This window comes from Cervus elaphus, chromosome X (genome assembly GCF_910594005.1).
Source record: "Cervus elaphus chromosome X, mCerEla1.1, whole genome shotgun sequence".
In the NCBI taxonomy this organism is placed as follows: Eukaryota; Metazoa; Chordata; class Mammalia; order Artiodactyla; family Cervidae; genus Cervus; species Cervus elaphus.
The window spans coordinates 123,810,135-123,830,302 of NC_057848.1; the positions used below are offsets into that span (position 1 = coordinate 123,810,135).

Genomic DNA, 20,168 nt, shown 5'->3' on the forward strand with positions numbered 1-20,168 from the left:
TTAAATAAAACAAATATTAAGTTGAAGAAACACTTATAATCCTAAATAACATTTCATTTACAGGAGAGCTGAAAATGGTCAAATGAATTAAAAACTAAGCAAAAGACAAGTGTTTTATTCATTAATTTTTCTAACTCATTATTTTTGTTCAAGTAATTTATTTTCAATAAGCCAATCTTAATTTTTTAAGGAAACAAATTTTTTCTTGATTGTAAAAGAAATACATGGCTACTCAAAAAAGTATTTTCCCAGAGAGTTTCCGCTTCTCTACAATGAGAGAATTAAACTTCCTGGTTTCTAAGACTCTTTCTAGTTATAGCATTCCCTGGGTACATGTAAATATCCTCTCCTGACTGAGGCAAAAACTGCCTCTCTATCTACTCAAAGTTTCTACAAGTAGACCTTAACATACTCTGTACATCAAATGAAACTCTAACAATAGTTCTCAGAAACTGACTAAAACAGAAGATCTCCCCACAAAGGGAACTCACAGAGCCGTGCAGACATCCCCAAATGATGGAGGCACCTAGTGCGACAGCCAGTGGAAAAGCTGAGAAGAGATGGGTCCCAGCTTCCCAGAACAGTAGCGTTCACTGGCCCTTGGAGTAGGGGGTCCTCACCTGTCAAAGGTCCTACTCCGGAGCTCTCGAATGAATGTAGGGCTTCCCGTCTTCACTGGTTTCCCCTTGTGTGTATCATGGCCTTTGGAAGATACACGGCGTTTTTTCACTAAGCCAGAAAAAGACAAGAGACTGAGTCAAAATGGCTACAGGATATGGTTCTAAAAGCAAAAGCCTCAGCAGATCCTGCTTCTCGTCCAATTTAACAACCCCCTGGAGCATCTGGAGTCAAGGAAGCCCTCATGGACTCAGAAAAGCACTTGGTGAGGATTGGTACTTCCTTTGGGGAATCCCTAGATAATGGAGGGAGGTGAAACTGCATTTCTGCCCTCTCAGTGGAGCAGCTGCTAGCCTACAGGGCCTACATAAGCTTCTATTTCCCAAGGGAGACAAATCTGAAGCACTCAGGCAAAGGCAATTTCCCTTCCAAGCTTCCTTTGCTTTGTCTCTCTGGATTGTCTTCTCTTTAAAACCCCAAGATCTACTTACTAATGGAGGGCCCATGTAAGACCTCACAGTTGGGACAGTGGTAGAGGTCAATGTCAGCAGCCTTCTCCTCTTCAACACCAACACAACTAGAAAAGAGAAAATCAGCCAATGTTTGTGGAAATTTTATTTTTTATAAGGTCTAGAACTGTGCTGTTCAATACATAATTAAGTAAAATTTTAAATGCAGTTCCTCCATCACTCTAGGAATATTTCAAGTGCTCAGTAGCCACATGTGGTTACCATATTGGGCAGATTATCAAACTGTTTTGTCAACGCAAAAAGTTCTATTACACCACAACAGTCCAAAATAATTACAACAGAGCTAAAAATGTACAGACAATAAAGCTTCATTAAGACTCAGAATGATCAAAGCTGGAAGAGACTCTAGAGCACTGCTGTTTGACAGAAATATAATGTGAGTCAAATATGTAATTTTAAATGTTCTAATAGCCCCATTAAAAAGGTAAAAAGAAACAAGTGAAATTAATTTTAATAATAATTTAATAATATTTTATTTAACCAGTATATCTAAAATATTATTCCTACATAAAATCAAACATTTAAATTTTATTGAGCAATTTATTAAATGAAAAGGAATGAAAACAGTGGTTCCCTTTCAGTAAAGGATTATATAACCTTATATAAGGTTATATATATATATATATATATTTATATATATATATATATATAAGGTTATATTATATAACCTTATTATATTATAACCATTTTTTCTTCCTTATCTGTATTTCCTAATTTTTTTTTTAATTTATTTATTTATTTTTTCAGTGGGTTTTGTCATACATTGACATGAATCAGCAATAGATTTACAGGTATTCCCCATCCCGATCCCCCCTCCCACCTCCCTCTCCACCCGATTCCTCTGGGTCTTCCCAGTGCACCAGGCTCGAGCACTTGTCTCATGCATCCCACCTGGGCTGGTGACCTGTTTTACCATAGATAATATACATGCTGTTCTTTCGAAACATCCCACCCTCACCGTCTCCCACAGAGTTCAAAAGTCTGTTCTGTACTTCTGTGTCTCTTTTTCTGTTTTGCATATAGGGTTGTCGTTACCATCTTTCTAAATTCCATATATATGTGTTAGTACACTGTAATGGTCTTTATCTTTCTGGCTTACTTCACTCTGTATAATGGGCTCCAGTTTCATCCATCTCATTAGGACTGGTTCAAATGAATTCTTTTTAACGGCTGAGTAATAGTCCATGGTGTATATGTACCACAGCTTCCTTATCCATTCATCTGCTGATGGGCATCTAGGTTGCTTCCATGTCCTGGCTATTATAAACAGTGCTGCGATGAACATTGGGGTGCAGGTGTCTCTTTCAGATCTGGTTTCCTCAGTGTGTATGCCCAGAAGTGGGATTGCTGGGTCATATGGCAGTTCTAGTTCCAGTTTTTTAAGAAATCTCCACACTGTTCTCCATAGCGGCTGTACTAGTTTGCATTCCCACCAACAGTGTAAGAGGGTTCCCTTTTCTCCACACCCTCTCCAGCATGAACATGCATTATTAATTTCGTATTATAATATCTGAGAAAGATATAATTTTGAAAATCTGAGTTTACACGTATGTGAGCTAGTAATCTCACAAAATGTAAACCCTTCCTCACCAAAGAAGTCATCCGCAGCCCTCTAAAAATCTTCTGGCTAAGATCTAACTCTTAAAATCTTTGGTCAGCCACACAGAACAGGGAGCATAAAAATAAGGCAGAGCTCCAACCATTTTGGTTCAAGACTATGCTCATGAACTGACTTCCTCGGATCAGGACGCCACCACCTTCCCCATAGCTAACCCTGTATATCTGTTGCACATCAATAAATTGGGGACATTTTATTTCATAAAAGCATTAGTCCATTACAGATTGGAAATTTAAAAAAAATACCCTGGTCCTTCACCTCAGAAAGTCTCAGAAGCACTGTGTTAGAACTTGGTCAGGCAGAAGCTGTACATTCTCCCAGACCCTTACAACTCAGGGCTGGGCTGGGGGTGGACGTCCCCCTCACTTTCCAGTGAGACTCTGAAATTATCTCTCCTCTGTCCTTGTATAAGATCTCCTACTCTTCTGAGTTCTATATCATTCATCTATACCTCCTCCCACTCCTCTTCACTGTCAGTTACTCATCTCCCAAACATACCTTTTTCGTTCATTGAAGAAACTGCTCACAGATTCCTCTCCATCTCAAGTCCTGCCAACCTCTCACGTGACATAATAAAGGATATAGAGGCCTAACATCCCAGCCTCTTAGCACATTGACCTTCTCATCTTCAGAGATTTCACTCCAATTTCAGCTACCAATTCTCATGGCCATCCCCCCAAACCCTATCAATACTTGCAACTGCTCCACCTCTGGAATACAAAATGCACACATCACTCTCTGACCACAAGGTCATCCAGTCAGCTCTCATTCTTTACACCTGTTCTTTGCCCTCAAAATCTCTTGATTCTACTTTTCGCCCGATCAACTACTATTGCCTTCACCCTTCTTCCCTATCTAGTTTATAGATTCCATCATTCCTCACTTCAACCATTGTCTTACAGATACACTCAGCTCACTTGCCCCACTGCCTTTACATCACTCCCACATGCAAATCCAAGCCCTGGCTCAATCCACTGAACCACTGAACATGGCTAGAAGGAAAAAAATCATTCAATGGATTGGTGCCACAATAAACTGAGTGTCCAAAATATCTAAGTCATAGAATAACCAACACAACATTGAAGGAGAACAATGTTGGAAGATGGATGCTACATGACTCAAACACTGATTGTAAAGCTACAGTAATCAGGACTTCCCTGGCGGTCCAGCAGTAAAGACTGTGCTTCCAATGCAGGGGTAGCAGGTTCAATTCCTGGTCAGAGAACTGAGATCCCACATGCTGCATGGTGCAGCAAAAATTTTAAAAAGCTACAATAATCAAGACAGTGTGGCACTGATGGAAGAATAAACAGATCAATAGAACAGGACAGAGTGCCCAGAAATAGATCAACAGAAATAGAGTCAACTGATCTTTGATAAAGGAGCAAAGGTAATACAATGTGGCAAAGACAGCCTTTCAACAAATGGTGCCAGAACAACTGGACATGAAAACAAATGAAATTACACACAGACCTTATACTCATCACAAAAAAAGAACTCAAAATGGATCACAGACTGAAATACAAAATGCAAAGCTATAAAACTTCTAGAAGATAACATAGGAGAAAATCTAGATAACTTTAAGTTTGGCAATGACTTTTTAGATGTAATACCAAAGGCACAGTCAGTGAAAAATGAGAATTAATAAGCCAGACTTCATTAAAATTAAAACCCTCTCTGTGAAAGGTAGATAATGAAAAGATAAGCCAAAGACAGTAAATATTTGCAAAGGACATATCTGATAAAGGACTGTTATCCAAAATACACAAAGAACTCTTAAAACTCAACAGTAAGAAAATGAACAACCCAATTAAAAAATGGGCATAAGATTTGAACAAATACCTTACCAAAGAAAATGTACAGATAGCAAATAAGTATATGAAAAGGTGTTCCACTTCATATATCAATAGGACAATACAAATTAAAACAATGAGATATCACTATACACCTACCAGAATAGCCAAAATTCAGAACACTGACAGCACCAAATGTTGGCAAGGAGGTGGAGCAACAGGAATTCTCATTCTTTGCAGGTGGGAATGCAAAACACAGCCACTTTAGAATACAATTTGGCAGTTTCTTACAAAACCAATTGCACTCTCTGGCATTTACTCAAAGTAACTGAAAACTATGTCCACACAAAAATCTGCACACAGATGTTTATGGTCACTTTATTCATAATTGCCAAAATTTGGATGCAACCAAGATGTCCTTCAGTAGGTGAATGGATAAACTGGTAATTCAGACAGTTGAATATTATTCAGCACTGAAAAAAAAGAGCTATCAAGCCATGAAAAGATATGAAAGAAACTTTGAAAGAACACCATCAGGCTACATATTATATGATTCCAACTACATGACATTCTGGAAAAGGCAAAGCAATGGGGACAGTAAAAAGATCAGTGGTTGCCAGGGGATGGCAGGAAAAGAGAGATGAATAGGCGGAGCACATAGAATTTTTAGAGCAGTGAAATTATTCTGCTACTAAAACAATATCATGGTGGGTACAAGTCATTATACATTTGCCCCAAACCCACAGAATGTATAATACCAAGAGTAAATCTTGATGTAAACTATGGATTTGGGGTGTAAATCACGTGTCAACATAGATTCATCTACTTTAACAAATGTACCGCTCCAGTGGTGGGAGATGTTGCTAATGGGGGAGGCTATGCATGTGCAGGCAGGAGGCAAATGGGTAATCTCTGAACCTTCCACTCAATTTGGCTGTAAACCTAAAACTACTCTAAAAAATAAAGCTTATTTTTAAAAAATCTGGGTAATGCTGCCTGATGATTCTCCTGTATTTCCCTGCTCAGTTCTCTCCCCCATTATCCACAGTGGCTATTTCAAATCTCTGACCCCACTACCTTCTTTTCTCTCAACAAATGACCTTGCCTCCAACTTCTTAGATAAAATGAAGTAAACAGAGGGGAACTACCTCAACTTTCCACACCAAATCCACTTCCTTATACACCCTTCTTTTTTTCCTGTCACAACAAAAGAACTCTTCCCTTCTTTGTAAAGTCAGCTTTTCTACCTGGGTCACATTTTTACCTTCTCAATAAATTATCTCTTCTTTCCCTGATATCTTCAACCTCTCCCTCTCTACTTTCTCCTTCATAATAGCATTTAAACCAGCTCACTAATCTTTACAGATATAAAAAAAAACAACACCCTCCTTCCCTCCTGTCTGCCCTTCTTTGTCACTTAAAAGCTGAATATCTTCTTTGTTTAACCTATGCAGCTTCACAATGACTTTTATTTAAATAAGTATCAATTATACATTTTATGAAACTCAAAAGGTACAGAAGTGTTATACAGTGAAAAGTTTCCCTTCTGGGACTTCCCTGATGATCCAGTGGTTAAAACTTCATCTTCCAATGCAGGTAGTGAGGATTCAACCCCTGGTTGGGGAACTAACACCCCACTTGTCTTTGGCCAAAAAAACAAAAAACAACAAAAAACACAAACAACATTGCAACATTGTAACAAATTCAATAAAGACGGTAAAAATGGTCCATCTTAAAAAAAAAAAAATCTTTTAGAAAAAAGTCTCCCTCCTATTCCTAGCCAACTGGTAGTATCCAGAGACCTTCTACCAGGGCCAAACCGATAAAAAGAATTTTTTCAGGTTGCTGTGTACACTTTCTCACCCACTGCTACAGTCTGATTTTAGTCTTTTCGTTGTTCGGTAGCTAAGTCATGTCTGACTCTTTGTGATCCCATGGACTGCAGCATGCCATGCTTCCGTGTCCTTCACTATCTCCCAGAGTTTGCTTAAACTCATGTCCATTGATTCAGTGATGCCATCCAACCATCTCATCCTCTGTCATCCCCTTCTCCTCTTGCCATCAATCTTTCCCAGCATCAGGGTCTTTTCCAACGAGTCAGCTCTTTCCATCAGGTGGCCAAAGTACTGGAGCTTCAGCTTCAGCAGCAGTCCTTCCAATGAATATTCAGGGTTGATTTCCTATAGCATTGACTGATTTGATCTCCTTGCTGTCCAAGGGACTCTCAAGAGTTTCTCCAGCCCCACAGCTCCAAAGCAAAAACAGACCTCACTGATATCTTAACCTCCTTATTGATACATGCAATAAGTACTTCTTTCCTTTATCTCACTTGACCTAGCAGCACTGCCACAGTACTGACCCTGTGCTCTCTTTACTTGACTTCCACAATACTCCATTTGCCTGGGGTCCATTCCTCAAGCTAACATTTAATGAGCATCTGCCAGGCCCTGGTCTTGGTGCCGGAGAGACAAAGCCACAGAACAAAGCATACAAAAATCCCTGCCCTTAAGAAGCTGACATCCTTTTTTTTTTTTAATGCACATGAGTTTGAGTAAATTCCAGGAGTTGGTGATGGACAGGGAGGCCTGCCGTGCTGCAGTCCATGGGGTTGCAAACAGTGGGACATGACTGAGTGACTAAACTGAACTGAAGGTCCAAATGTGTTATATGGTGAAAGAATTTTGCAAATCTTTTTATTTTGGCCCTTAACTCAAAATTCACTAATTTTTTTGACTAGTTTGATAAAATTTTCAGCAGTGGTATGATTGGTACATATTTTGGTTCTTTTTTTAGTTTTTTAAAATAAATTTGTTCATTTTAATTGGAGGCTAATTACTTTACAAAACTGTAGTGGTTTTGCCATACATTGCCATGAATCAGCCACGAGTGTACATGTGTTCCCCATCCTGAACCCCCCCTCCCACCTCCCTTCCCGTCCCATCCCTCTGGGTCATCCCAGTGCACCAGCCCCAGGCATTGAACCTGGACTGGCGATCTGTTTCACATATGATAATATACATGTTTCAATGCCATTCTCTCAAATCATCCCACGCTCGCCTTCTCCCACATAGTCCAAAAGACTGTTCTATACATCTATGTCTCTTTTGCTGTCTCGCATATAGGGTTATCGTTACTATCTTTCTAAATTCCATATATATGTGTTAGTATACTGTATTTATATTTTTCTTTCTGGCTTACTTCATTCTGTATAATAGGCTCCAGTTTCATCCACCTCATTAGAACTGATTCAAATGCATTCTTTTAGAAGCTGACATTCTAATGGTTGATGCAGACAAGAAACAAAGTAACTCAATGTATCAGTGAAAGATATTGTGCCTTAGATAGTAAGAGGAGCTAAGTAGAAAAATAAAGCAAAAGGGGAATATGTATGCATGTGTAAGCAAGTATATACACACACACCGTGGGGTGGGGGGTGGCAAGAGGAATGACAGTGGTGCTGGAATTTTAGGTAGGGCAGCCAGGGAAGGACTCACTGACAAAACAACTTTTGAATTGTTGTTTTGACCTGAAGGAAGTAAAGGAGCAAGCCATATGTATATGAGAGAAGAGCATCCCAATTAGAACAGCAAGTACAAAGGCCCTATGGTGGGAGTCTGCCTAGATTATTACTCCCTAGATTATTAAGGCAACAGAGAGGAGGAGAGTGCAAGGGGGACAATAACAGGTTGGAAGGGCTCATGCAATAGGGTCCTGTAGACCATCATAAAGAACTTTGGCTTTTCCTGAGTGAAGAACTGGGTGAAATCCACCAGAGGATTATGAGCAGGGATGTGATGTGATCTTAATTACACCTCTGGCTGCTCCTTGTGTTTCTCAGTGCACCCTTTTTCTCCTGTCCCCTTCTTAAATGTTGACATTTCTTAGGTCCTCTTGCCTGGGCACCCTTTTCTCATTTTTCCTCGTTGGTTTCACTCACTCCCAGGGTTCCATGTGCCCTCTATGTACTTACAACTGCAAGCCAGATCTCTCTGGTGAGTTTCAGATCACTCCCTCGAAATGTCTCCTGGATATTTCTACTGGATAGCCCACTTACATAGATAGCACTTCAAATTAACATATCCAAATTCAACTTGACCCTGATTCTCCAGCAACTGCACCCAAGCCTGGTGATACAGGCAGCCAGCTGAGAATCAATTCAGGGAGGCAGGGAAGCAGCAAGAAGTAGGACCACAGGTGAGCTAAAGCTCCAGGTCTCCCGGACAAACTACACTGTCCCATTGAACTTCACATACAAAACACAAATTCAAAGGTAAAATTATTAGGAATTTCAAGATAACAACCACATAGCATTAAACCTCAAGCATGGGCATGGGGCCCCCTTTCAAATATGAGGCTGTGTGTGACTACAGTTGTCACACGTACCATGAAGCCAGCCTTGCTCTAAAAACCCAGCTCAACTCTCAGTGCCAAGCTCTTTCTGGTCTCTGGCACTCATCACACATGGCTCCTTGTGCCCAGAACATTCCTTCCCTTTCTCTTCCCTACTCCCATGCCACCCACCCCCCACCAACTATCTTTATTTCAGCACTCACCCTACAGACTTGCTATTGCCTGTTTACTTGCTCTGCCTCTACTACATACAGCAGACGGCATCTCTTGTTCACCCCAAGTCCTCACCTTATCCATCTCCCAAGTCAGCTTATTATTCAATCCAATTCACTGGGCTAGATAACATCTCACATCAGGCTTCTGGCTGCACTGTCTCAATAACTATCACCTGGACCAAGGTTCCTAAATGCTGTTGTGCTTCCCTAGTGAGGAGGACAATTATCACAGCACCAGGTCTCAAGATTAAGATGAATAATTCCCAATATGTACCATAGAGCTTGGCACATGGCAGGTACTCAGTATTTGGATGTAAGTTGGTGCACAAATTCAATAAACATTGATTGAAAATAGCTACTGCCCTCATGGAGTGGACATTCTAGAGCGGGGACAGGTGGTAAAAAATAGTTTCATAAATGCTATAAAATAAAGCAGGGTAAGGGGATGGTGAGTGAATCTGAAGTCTTCATAAAAGGAATTGAGGAGAAAAGTGAGCTATGAATATATTATCACCCATATATTATCACATTTAATCTCTACAACAAACCAGGGCATCTATACAGTATTCAGAAACACAGAGTTTAAAAGTACAAACTTGGGAGCAAAACTGCCTGGGTTTAAATCTCACCTCTGCCACTTACTAATTGTGTGAACTTACGCAGTTTACTTAACCTTGCTGTGCCTCAGCATCTATAAAATAAGAATATTAATAGTACCTCACCTCATAGGGTTGTTAGGCTTAAATGAGCTCAAGTAGGTAAAGAAACTGAGAGTACCTGGCACATCATTATTAATATTATTCTAACTTAACAGATGAGAAATCTGAGTGGGTAAATAACTTGTTGGTCATTACAAAAGTAATAAATAAAAGAGCAGGATAAAAATCTGGATCCGTTTGACTCCACTATTCCACTACAATATATAATCAGAATATAACGTAGGGTTATTAGTAGAGTACAAGTGCTATGAGAATACAAAAGTGGGCATTTAACCCTTCCAGGGTTTGGAACTTAGATGGGGACTAAGGGCTGGAGATGCTTAAGAGGTAACAAGATTGCTCAGGATCCTGTCTAGCTTCTTATGTGCTCAAGCTCTGCTCTCTGAGGATGTCCAAAAAGCCAAGTGCTGTCACCACCTATGCCTGGAAAAACATCTTCTTTCATCAATAAAAAGGAAAAAGAACATATTTTACTTTTCTTCATTATTCAAAAACTATCAGAAAATCCAAGTCAAATTCTGGTTCCTGCAACAATCTTGATCAGGCCAAACACAATCTATAAAAACAGGGATGACCCATCCCTAGATGCTGAGGCACTCACCATTCATACCAATTCCCCCTACCCCCAAGCACATAGAACTGGAGGAGTACAAAGAACACCGATCAAGTTTCAGTGTACCAGGGAAGTTTCTTTTCTGGTCTACCCAGTCTCTGGCACATAACTCTGCCAATAACAGATTTCACTAAATTCTGGATGCACCAAAAGAACTATTCTATATGTTCTGACATGCACACAAACAAGGTGTCACCTCTATCTCCCCAAAAAACCCAAGCAAACAAAAAATCCTCTTGTGACCCCTTCTGTTATTGCTTATTACTCTATTCCCCTGTATACCAAAGCCCTTCAAAACAAAAACTTGACTCCTTTCACAACAAATATTGTATCAATATATACTCAAAATCTAATCACTTCTCATCACCACTGACTCTGGTCCAAATCACCATTACCTAATTAGATGAGTGTTTTCTCAAATATTAGGGCACATGAGAAACACCTGGAAAACTTGTTAAGACAGATTCCGAGGTCTATCTCCAGAGATCATAATTTGATAGATCTGGGGTGGGGCCCAGAAATGTGCATTTCTAACCAGACCCCAGGTGATGCTGATGCTGCTGGTCCAAGGACCACACTTTAAGAAATAATGATCTACAGTGATCCCAAACTCTCCCTGCTTCATCTCATACTCCTCATCTTGAGTCTGTCCTCACAACAGCCAAAGCCTAAACCAGATCACAACTCTCCTTCACTCAAAATTTTTCTGTGGTTCCCGTCCCACTTGGCATAAAAACAACTTAACAACGGGTCATAGGGCCCTATACCTGTGGTTCTCAAACTGGAGTGTGCATTAGAATCACCTGGAAGGTTTGTTAAACCATAGCTTCCTGGAGTCGACCCCCACTTTCTGATTTGGTATGTCTGGGGTAGGACAATGGACTTTGCCTAACCAGTTCCCAGGTGATGCTGATCCTGCTGGTCCTACTTGGAGAACCATTGATCTGCCTGATTTATGCCCCCATCCCCACTCCCAGCCCCTATCATCAGCTTCTACTACTCTCTCCTCACTCTGTCTAGTAACACTGGCTTCTTCGCTGTAATTGGAATGGTAACATGCCAGGCGTGCTCCCCACTCAGGTCCCTTATTTCCTCTACCTGGAACCCTCTTCCCTAACTTCCCTCCCTCACTTTCCTTCAGGCCTCTGCTCAAGTGTCACCCATATAATCACCCTATACACCAATAAAATAACTATGCCTCCAGCCCTGGAGATGGCACTCCTTTTCATCTTGCTTTACATTTCTCTACAGCACTATCACTTAACACACTATATGAAAGTGAAGTGAAAGTGTTAGTTGTTCAGTCATGTCTAACTGTTTGCAACCCTAAGGACTGTAGCCCTCCAGTCTCCTCTGTCCATTGAATTCTCTAGGCAAGAATACTGGAGTGGGTAGCCATTCCCTTCTCCAGGGGATCTTCTCGATCCAAGGATCAAATTTAGGTCTCCTGCATTGCAGGCAGATTCTTTACTGTATGAGCCACCAGGGAAGCCAAACACACTATATATTTACCTGTAAGCTTACTGTCTCATATTCACTGCTGTATCCACTCTCCCAGTATCTAGAAAATACCATAGCACACACCTACTGAATAAGTAAGTCCATAAATGAGTGAATAAATGAATGAATTGGTCTTGTTTTCTAACATGAAATAATCTAGAGGTCACAGCCTGTGTGTCATTCATCTCTATCTCCTACAGCTCTTAGCTCACTCCTTAGCAAAGAGTAAATACTCAAGAAATATTTATTTCATTAATATTCTAGGTGACAGCCAGAACTGGGTATCTACTATGTGCTAGGACTGTGCTAGGCATTTTACAGAGGTTCTCTTACTAATCTTCATAACAATCAATGAAATAGAGATTCTTTCTGTTTTAAAGCTAAGACAGCATGCCCAAAACTAATGCAGTTACTATGAAATCTACACTTCAATTAAAAAAAATTTAAATATATGAGTAAAGCTGAGAAAGCAGACACTTAGAGAGGTGAAATGACCTACCCAAAGAAATGGGGCTAGTAAAAGGAAAAGTTAGGATTCCAGGCCAGTTTTTCATCACTATTCCTCTATTACCAAAAGCAGATGTTCATTTAGCTCCCATAACTCATTCCTGGGCATCATGCCTATGAGGTCTTCCGGTCTGAATTTTTATAACTCCTCTTGGATACTGACTACCCATCCTTTGGTACATATTCGCCATCCCAAATTTCTCCTAGGTGAGTTGGGGCAAAAATTATGCTACCCCACTGGTGAAGGAATGGCTCTGAATCTGGATTTTGGAGGTTATATGAATTTACAAGTATGATAAAATGTATAGAACTAAATACACATATACACAAATGAGTATGTGTAAAACTGGTGAAATTGGAATAAGATTGGTGGGTTGTACCATTGCAGTTATATAAGATACCACCATGGAGGAAACCGAGTAAAGGTACAAAGGCCCTCCACATACATTTTTTGCAACTTCCTAAAAAAAAAAAAAGAATGTAAAGGACTAAGGCTGAGACTTTCCTGGTGGCTCAGATGGTAAAGCGTCTGCCTACAATGCGGGAGACCCAGGTTCTATCCCTGGGTCGGGAAGATCCTCTGGAGAAGGAAATGGCAACCTACTCCAGTACTCTTGCCTGGGAAATCCCATGGAAGGAGGAGTGTGGTAAGCTACAGTTCATGGGGTTGCAAAGAGTCAGATACGACTGAGCAACTTCACTTTCACTTTTCATGAATCTATAATTATTAAAAAATAAAATTTATTTAAAAAAATATGCCACTCCAAAGACAACCTATGAGCCCTGACAGAGCAGACTGTCCTTCTGATCCTTCTAACTCCACACCCTACAAGACTTTCTCCAGGCCAGGGATTCAGCAGCCCATACACTGCATCTAGTAAACTCTGAATATGAATGCTAGGCCTTCTCTTCCCTTTGCTACACACTCTGAAAGCTGTGGGTTACCCTTCTGCTGCTTTAAAGAGAGTGGTATCCACTTTAACCTGATTTCACTTGGAACAAAAATGTGGAGTGTGTGCGAGCTTATAAGCCTGATTTTCTCTATCTCCCACTTGAAAATGGTTTAACCTAACTGCCTTATACTATCTACAGTATTATATCCTATAGCAAAAGTCCAAGGAACCCAAGTTTGACTTGTGGTTGAATAACTAACTGGCTGTATAGCTTTGAGCAAGCTATTTAACTTCATGAGAGAAAATAACAGCTCCAAAGAGCTATTTGAAAGATTAATTGGTCACTTTTGGTTGAGGAATAATGGAGTAAATGCACTTCTCCCTATTACTCTCACTAAGTACAGCTAAAAATCTCAGACATTAAGAAAAATAAAAGGTAAGATGACTCTGAAAAATGGAGAGAAGGCAGCCTGACCAGATGACAGCAGGACCTGAGGTAGTGAGGGCCAACAGACAGCAAGTGGGGGAACCCGGACTTCTACTTCTACCTGGCAGTAAAGAGTAGTACCTACCCCTTACCCTGACAATGAAGTGCAGTGTCTAAAGAAGTCTGCAAATACATAAGATATAATAATATCTAGAGTCTCATAACATAATACCCAAAATATTCAGGATATAATGAAAATAATGACTCAGCTTATCAAGAACAAAAATAACACAGCTTCAATGAACTAAGAAAATCAGTAATCTCACTAATGAGGTGACACAGATGCTGGAATTACCTGATGGATTTTAAAGGAAAAACCACAAAAATGCTTCAATAACAATTACAAACATGCCAGAAACGAATAAATATAAAGTATAAGCAAAAACTAGAATCTCTACAAAAAAATAGAAGATACAGAAAAGAACCAATTTCACTTTTAGAAAAAACTGTTGTTGCTTAGTCACTAAGTCATGTCTGACACTTTTGAGACTCCATGGACTGTAGCCCACCAGCTCCTCTGTCCATGGGATTTCCCAGGCAAGAATACCAGAGTGGGTTGCCATTTCCTTCTCCACGGGAATCTTCCCAACCGAGATCAAATCGGCATCTCCGGTATTGGCAGGCAGATTCTTTACCACTGAGCCACCAAGGAAGCCCTTAGAAAAAACTAAAGCAACTTATATGAAAACTCACTGCATGGGCTCAACAGCAGAATGTAGACAACAGAGGGAAAAAATAGTAAACCTAAAGACAGAACAATAGAAACTATCCAATCTGAACAACAGAAAGAGAATAGATTGAACTATGAACAACTATAAGTCAAATAATGGACAACCTAGAAGAAATAGATTAATTCTTAGAAACATACAACCTGACAAAACTGCATCAGGAAGAAATAGAAAATTTGAAGAGACTAATAAGGAGACTGAATCAGTAATAAATAAAAAAAATTTCCCAAAGAAAAGACAAGCCCAGGACCAGATGGCTTCATTGGTAAATTTTATCAAACATTTAAAGAAGAATTACCACCAATTTTTCTCAAACTCTTTTTAAAAAATCAAAGAGAAAGGAACACTCCAGTACTCATTTTATGAGGCCAGGATTACCCTGATACCAAAGACAGATAAGAACATTACATGAAAAGAAAACTACAGGTCAATATCCCTGATGAATACACATGGAAACATTCTCAATAAAATACTAGCAAACCAAATTCAGCAGCAAACTAAAGGGAACATTTCCCAGGATCAAACGGGATTTATCCTTGAAACACAAAGCTGGTTCAACATAAACAAATTAATAAAGGTGATACATCACATTAATAGAATGAAAGAAAAAAGTGATCTCAAAAGAAGATACAGAAGCATTCGACAAAATTCAACACTGATTTATAAACACTCAGTGGGGTATAGAAGAAATGTACTTCAACATAGTAAAGGTCATATAAGATAAGCCCACAGCTAACATCAGACTCAATGGTATATGGTTGAAAGCTTTTCCTCTAAGATCAGGAACAAGACAAGGATACTCACTCTCACCACTTCTATTCAACAGAGTACTAGAAATCCCAGCCAGAGCAATCAGGCAAGGGAGGGGGAAAAGGCATCAGAATTGGAAAGGAAGAAGCAAAATTATCTCTGTTTGCAGATGACATGATTTTATATATAAGAAATCCTAAAATTCCATCCCAAAACTGTTACAGCTAATCAATAAATTCTGTAAAGTTGCAGGATAAAAAATTAACATGTGGGATTTCCCTGGGGTTGAGAATCAACCTGCCAAAGCAGGGGACACCAATTCAACCTCTGATCTGGGAAGATCCCAAATGCCATTGGGCAACTAAACCCATGCACCAAAACTGCTGAAGCCCATAGGCCTAGAGCCCATGTTCTACAACAAGAGAAGTCACCATAATGAGAAACCTGCACACTGCAATGAAGAGAAACCCCTGCTTACTGCAACAGAGAAAGCCCACATGCAGAAACAAAGACCTAGCACAACAAAAAATTAATTTAAAAAATTAATATTAAAAAATCAGTAGCATGTTTATACACCAAAAACATTATCTGAAAAATAAATAAAACAATTCCATTTACAATAGTGCCAAAAACTATAAACTACTTAGGAATAAATTTAATCAAGAAGGTGAAAGATCTCTACACTAAAAACTACAAGACATCAGTGAAAGAAACTGAAGAAAACACAAGAAATGGAAGGATATCCTGGGTTCATGGACTGGAAGAATCAATATTGTTAAAAAGTCCACATTACCCAAAGCCATCTACAGATGCAAAACAATCCTTATCAAGATTCCAATGGTAATGATACAGAGAAGATTACCATGGCCCCTGTGCAAGTCAGTCAGTTCAGTTGGTCACTTGTGTCTGACTCTTTGCAACCCCGTGGAATGCAGCACTCCAGGCTTCCCTGTCTATCATCAACTTCTGGAGCTTGTTCAAACTCAAGTCCATTGAGTCAGTGATGCCATCCAACCATCTCATCCTCTGTTGTCCCCTTCTCCTCCTGCCTTCAATCTTTCTCAGCACCAGGTCTTTTCTAATGAGTCAGTTCTTCGCATCAGGTAGCCAGATTATTGGAGCTTCAGCTTCAGCATCAGTCCTTCCAATGAATATTCAGGACTGACTTCCCTTAGGATTGACTGGTTTGATCTTCTTGCAATCCAAGGGATTCTCAAGAGTCTTCTCCAATGCCACACTTCATTGAGCCGTTTTTTTTTTTTTTGGCGGGGTGGGGGGTGGGGGCAAGAATACTGGAACGGGTTGCTGTTCCTTTCTTCAGCATATTTTCCCGACCCAGGGATCGAACCCAGGTCTCCTGCACTGTGGGCAGACACTTTACCATCTGAGCCATCAGGGAAGTCCTTCAAGGCCATGGAAAGGGTTCAATGCCACACTTCAAAAGCATCAATTATTCAGCACTCAGCTTTCTTTACGGCCCAACTCCCACATCCATACATGACTACTAGAAAAGCTATAGCTTTGACTAGACAGATCTTTGTCGGCAAAGTAATGTCTCTGCTTTTTAACATGCTGTCTAGATTGTTTCTCATAGCTTTTCTTCCAAGGAGCAAGCGTCTTTCAATTTCATGGCTGCAGTCACCATCTGCAGTGATTTCTGGAGCTCAAGAAAATAGTCTATCACTGTTTCCATTGTCTTCCCATCTATTTGCCATGAAATGATGGGACCAGATGCCATGATCTTAGTTTTTTGAATGTTGAAGTTTTAAAACAGCTTTTTCACTTTCCTCTTTCACTTTCATCAAGAGGCTCTTTAGTTCTCTTTGCTTTCTGCCATAAAGATGGTGTCATCTGCATATCTGACATTATTGATATTTCTCCCGGCAATCTTGATTCTAGCTTGTGCTTCATCCAGCCTGGCATTTCACATGATGTTCTCTGCATATAAGTTAAATAAGCAGGGTGACAATATACAGCCTTGACATACTCCTTTCCCAATATGAAACCAGGCTGTTGTTCCATGCCTGGATCTAACTGTTGCTTCTTGACTTGCATTCAGATTTCTCAGGAAGCAGGTAAGGTGGTCTGGGATTCCCATGTCTTAAAGAATTTTCCACACTTTGTTGTGATCCACACAGTCAAAGGCATTCACAGTCTATGAAGCAGATGTTTTTCTGGAATTCGCTTGCTTTTTCTATGATCCACAGGATGTTGGCAATTTGATCTCTCATTCCTCTGCTTTTTCTAAGCCCAGCTTGTACATCTAGAAGTTCTCGGTTCACGTACTGTTGAAGCCTGGCTTGGAGAATTTTGAGCATTACTTTGCTAGCATGTGAAATGAGTGCAATTGTGCAGCAGTTTGAATGCTCTTTGGCACTGGAATGAAAACTGAACTTTTCCAGTCCTGTGGCCACTGCTGAGTTTTCCATATTTGCTGGCATATTGAGTGCAGTACTTTCACAGCATCACCTTTTAGGATCTGAAATAGCTCAGCTGGAATTCCATCAGCTTCACTAGCTGTGTTCATAGTGATGCTTCCTAAGGCCCACTTGACTTCTCATTCCAGGATGTCTGGCTTGAGGTGAGTGATCACACCATCATTATTATCTGGGTAATGGAGATCTTTTTTGTGTAGTTCTTCCGTGTATTCTTGCCACCTCTTCTTAATATCTTCTGGTTCTGTTAGGTCCATACTGCTTCTGTCCTTTACGGTGCCCATCTTTGCATGAAATGTTCCCTTGGTAGCTCTAATTTTTTTGAAGAGCTCTCTAGTCTTTCCCATTCTATTGTCTTCCTCTATGTCTTTGCATTCATCACTGAGGAAAGCTTTCTTATCTCTTCTTGCTATTCTTTGGAACTCTGCATTCAGATGGATATATCTTTCCTTTCCTCCTTTGCCTTTCACATCTCTTCTTTTCTTAGCTATTTGTAAGGCCTCCTCAGACAACCATTTTGCCTTTTGTGCATTTCATTTTCTTGGGGATGGTTTTGATCACTGCCTCCTGTACATGTTACGAACCTCCATCTGTAGTTCTTCTGGCACTCTATCAGAGCTAATCCCTTCAATCTATTTGTCACTTTCACTGTATTTGTCACTATCAGAGCTAATCCCTTGAATTATCACTTCCACTGTAAGGGATTTGATTTAGGTCATACCTGAATGGTCTAGTGGCTTTCCCTACTTTCTTCAATTTAAGTCTGAATTTGCCAATAAGGAGTTCATGATCTGACCCACAGTCAGTTCCTGGTCTTGTTTTTGCTGACTGTATAGAGCATCTCCATCTTCAGTTGCATATAATCAGTCTGCATATAATCTGCATATAATCAGTTGCATATAATTCAGTTGAATATAATCAGTCTGATTTCAGTAGTGACCATCTGGTGATGTCCATGTGTAGAGTCTCCTCTTGTGTTGTTAGAAGAGGGTGTTTGCTATGACCAGTGCATTCTCTTGGAAAAACTTTATTAGCCTTTGCCCTGCTTCATTTTGTACTTCAAGGCCAAACTTGCCTGTTACTCCAGGCATCTCTTGGTTTCTTACTTTTGCACTCCAGTCCCCTATAATGAAAAGGACATCTTTTTTGGGTGTTAGTCCTAGAAGGTCTTGTAGGTCACCATAGAACCATTCAACTTCAGCTTCTTTGGCACCAGAAGTTTGGGCATAGACTAGGGATACTATCATATACAATGGTTTGTGTTGGAAATGAATAGAGATCATTCTGTCATTTTTCAGATTGCATCCAAATACTGCATTTTGGACTCTTCTGTTGACTATGATGGCTACTCCATTTCTTCTAAGGGATTCTTGCCCATATAGTGGATATAATGGTCATCTGAATTAAATTCGCCTATTCTGGTCCATTTTAGTTCGCTGATTCCTAAAATGTTGATGTTCTCTTGCCATCTCCTATTTGACCACTTCAATTTATCTTGATTCATGGACCTAACATTCCAGGTTCCTATGCAATATTGTTCTTTACTGCATCAGACTTTACGTCCATCACCAGTCATATCCACAGCTGGGCACTGTTTTTGCTTTGGCTTAGCCTCTTCATTCTTTCTGGAGCTATTTCTCTACTCTTCCCCAGTAGCATATTGGGCACTTACTAACCTGGGGAGTTCATCTTTCAGTGTCACATCTTTTTGCCTTTTCATACTGTTCATGGGTTTCAAGGCAAGAATACTGAAGTGGTTTGCCATTCCCTTCTCCAGTGGACCACGTTTTGTCAGAACTCTCCACCATGACCCAGCCATCTTGGGTGTCCCTACACGGCATAGTTCATAATTTCATTGAATTAGACAAGGCTGTCATCCATGTGATCAGTTTGGTTAGTTTTCTATAAGTGTGGTTTTCATTCTGTCTGTCCTCTTATGGATAAGGATAAGAGGCTTGTGGAAGCTTCCTGATGTGATGGACTGGCTGAGGGAATCTGGGTCTTGCTTTGATGGGCAGGGCCATGCTCAGTATATCTTTAATCCAGTTTTCTGTTGATGGGTTGGGCTGTTACCTACCTTTAGTTTGGCCTGAGGTAGGGGTAATGATGACCTCCTTCAAAAGGATTTATGCCAGCATGCCATGGCTCCGAGGACTGTTGCATTCATTGCCCCTGATCCCATAGCAGGTCACTGTCGACCCATGTCTCTGCCGGAGACTCCTGGACACTCACAGGCAAGTCTAGCTCAGTCTCTTGTTGGGTCACTGCTACTTTCTCCTAGGTCCTGGTACACACAAGGTTTTGTTTGTGCCCTCTAAGAGTCTGTTTCCTCAGTCCTATGGAAGTCTGTATTCAAATCCCACTGGCCTTAAAGTCAAATTCCCTGGGGGTTCTCAGTCCCTATGCCAGATC

The 20,168-nt window shown here is 40.2% G+C and overlaps 1 protein-coding gene across 7 annotated transcripts in view; it reads right to left on the reverse strand.

Moving 5' to 3' along the window:
* The window catches only part of PHF8 (PHD finger protein 8), a 103,571-nt gene that overhangs the window by 63,196 nt on the left and 20,207 nt on the right, over positions 1 to 20,168 (reverse strand). For all 7 annotated transcript variants that reach the window (XM_043896038.1, XM_043896036.1, XM_043896039.1 and 4 more), the window contains exons 3-4: positions 1,110 to 1,195; positions 621 to 729 (exon numbers count right to left, since the gene is read on the reverse strand). In XM_043896038.1, the coding sequence (XP_043751973.1) occupies positions 621 to 729; positions 1,110 to 1,195 (195 nt within the window). The remainder of the gene's footprint in view (positions 1 to 620; positions 730 to 1,109; positions 1,196 to 20,168) is intronic.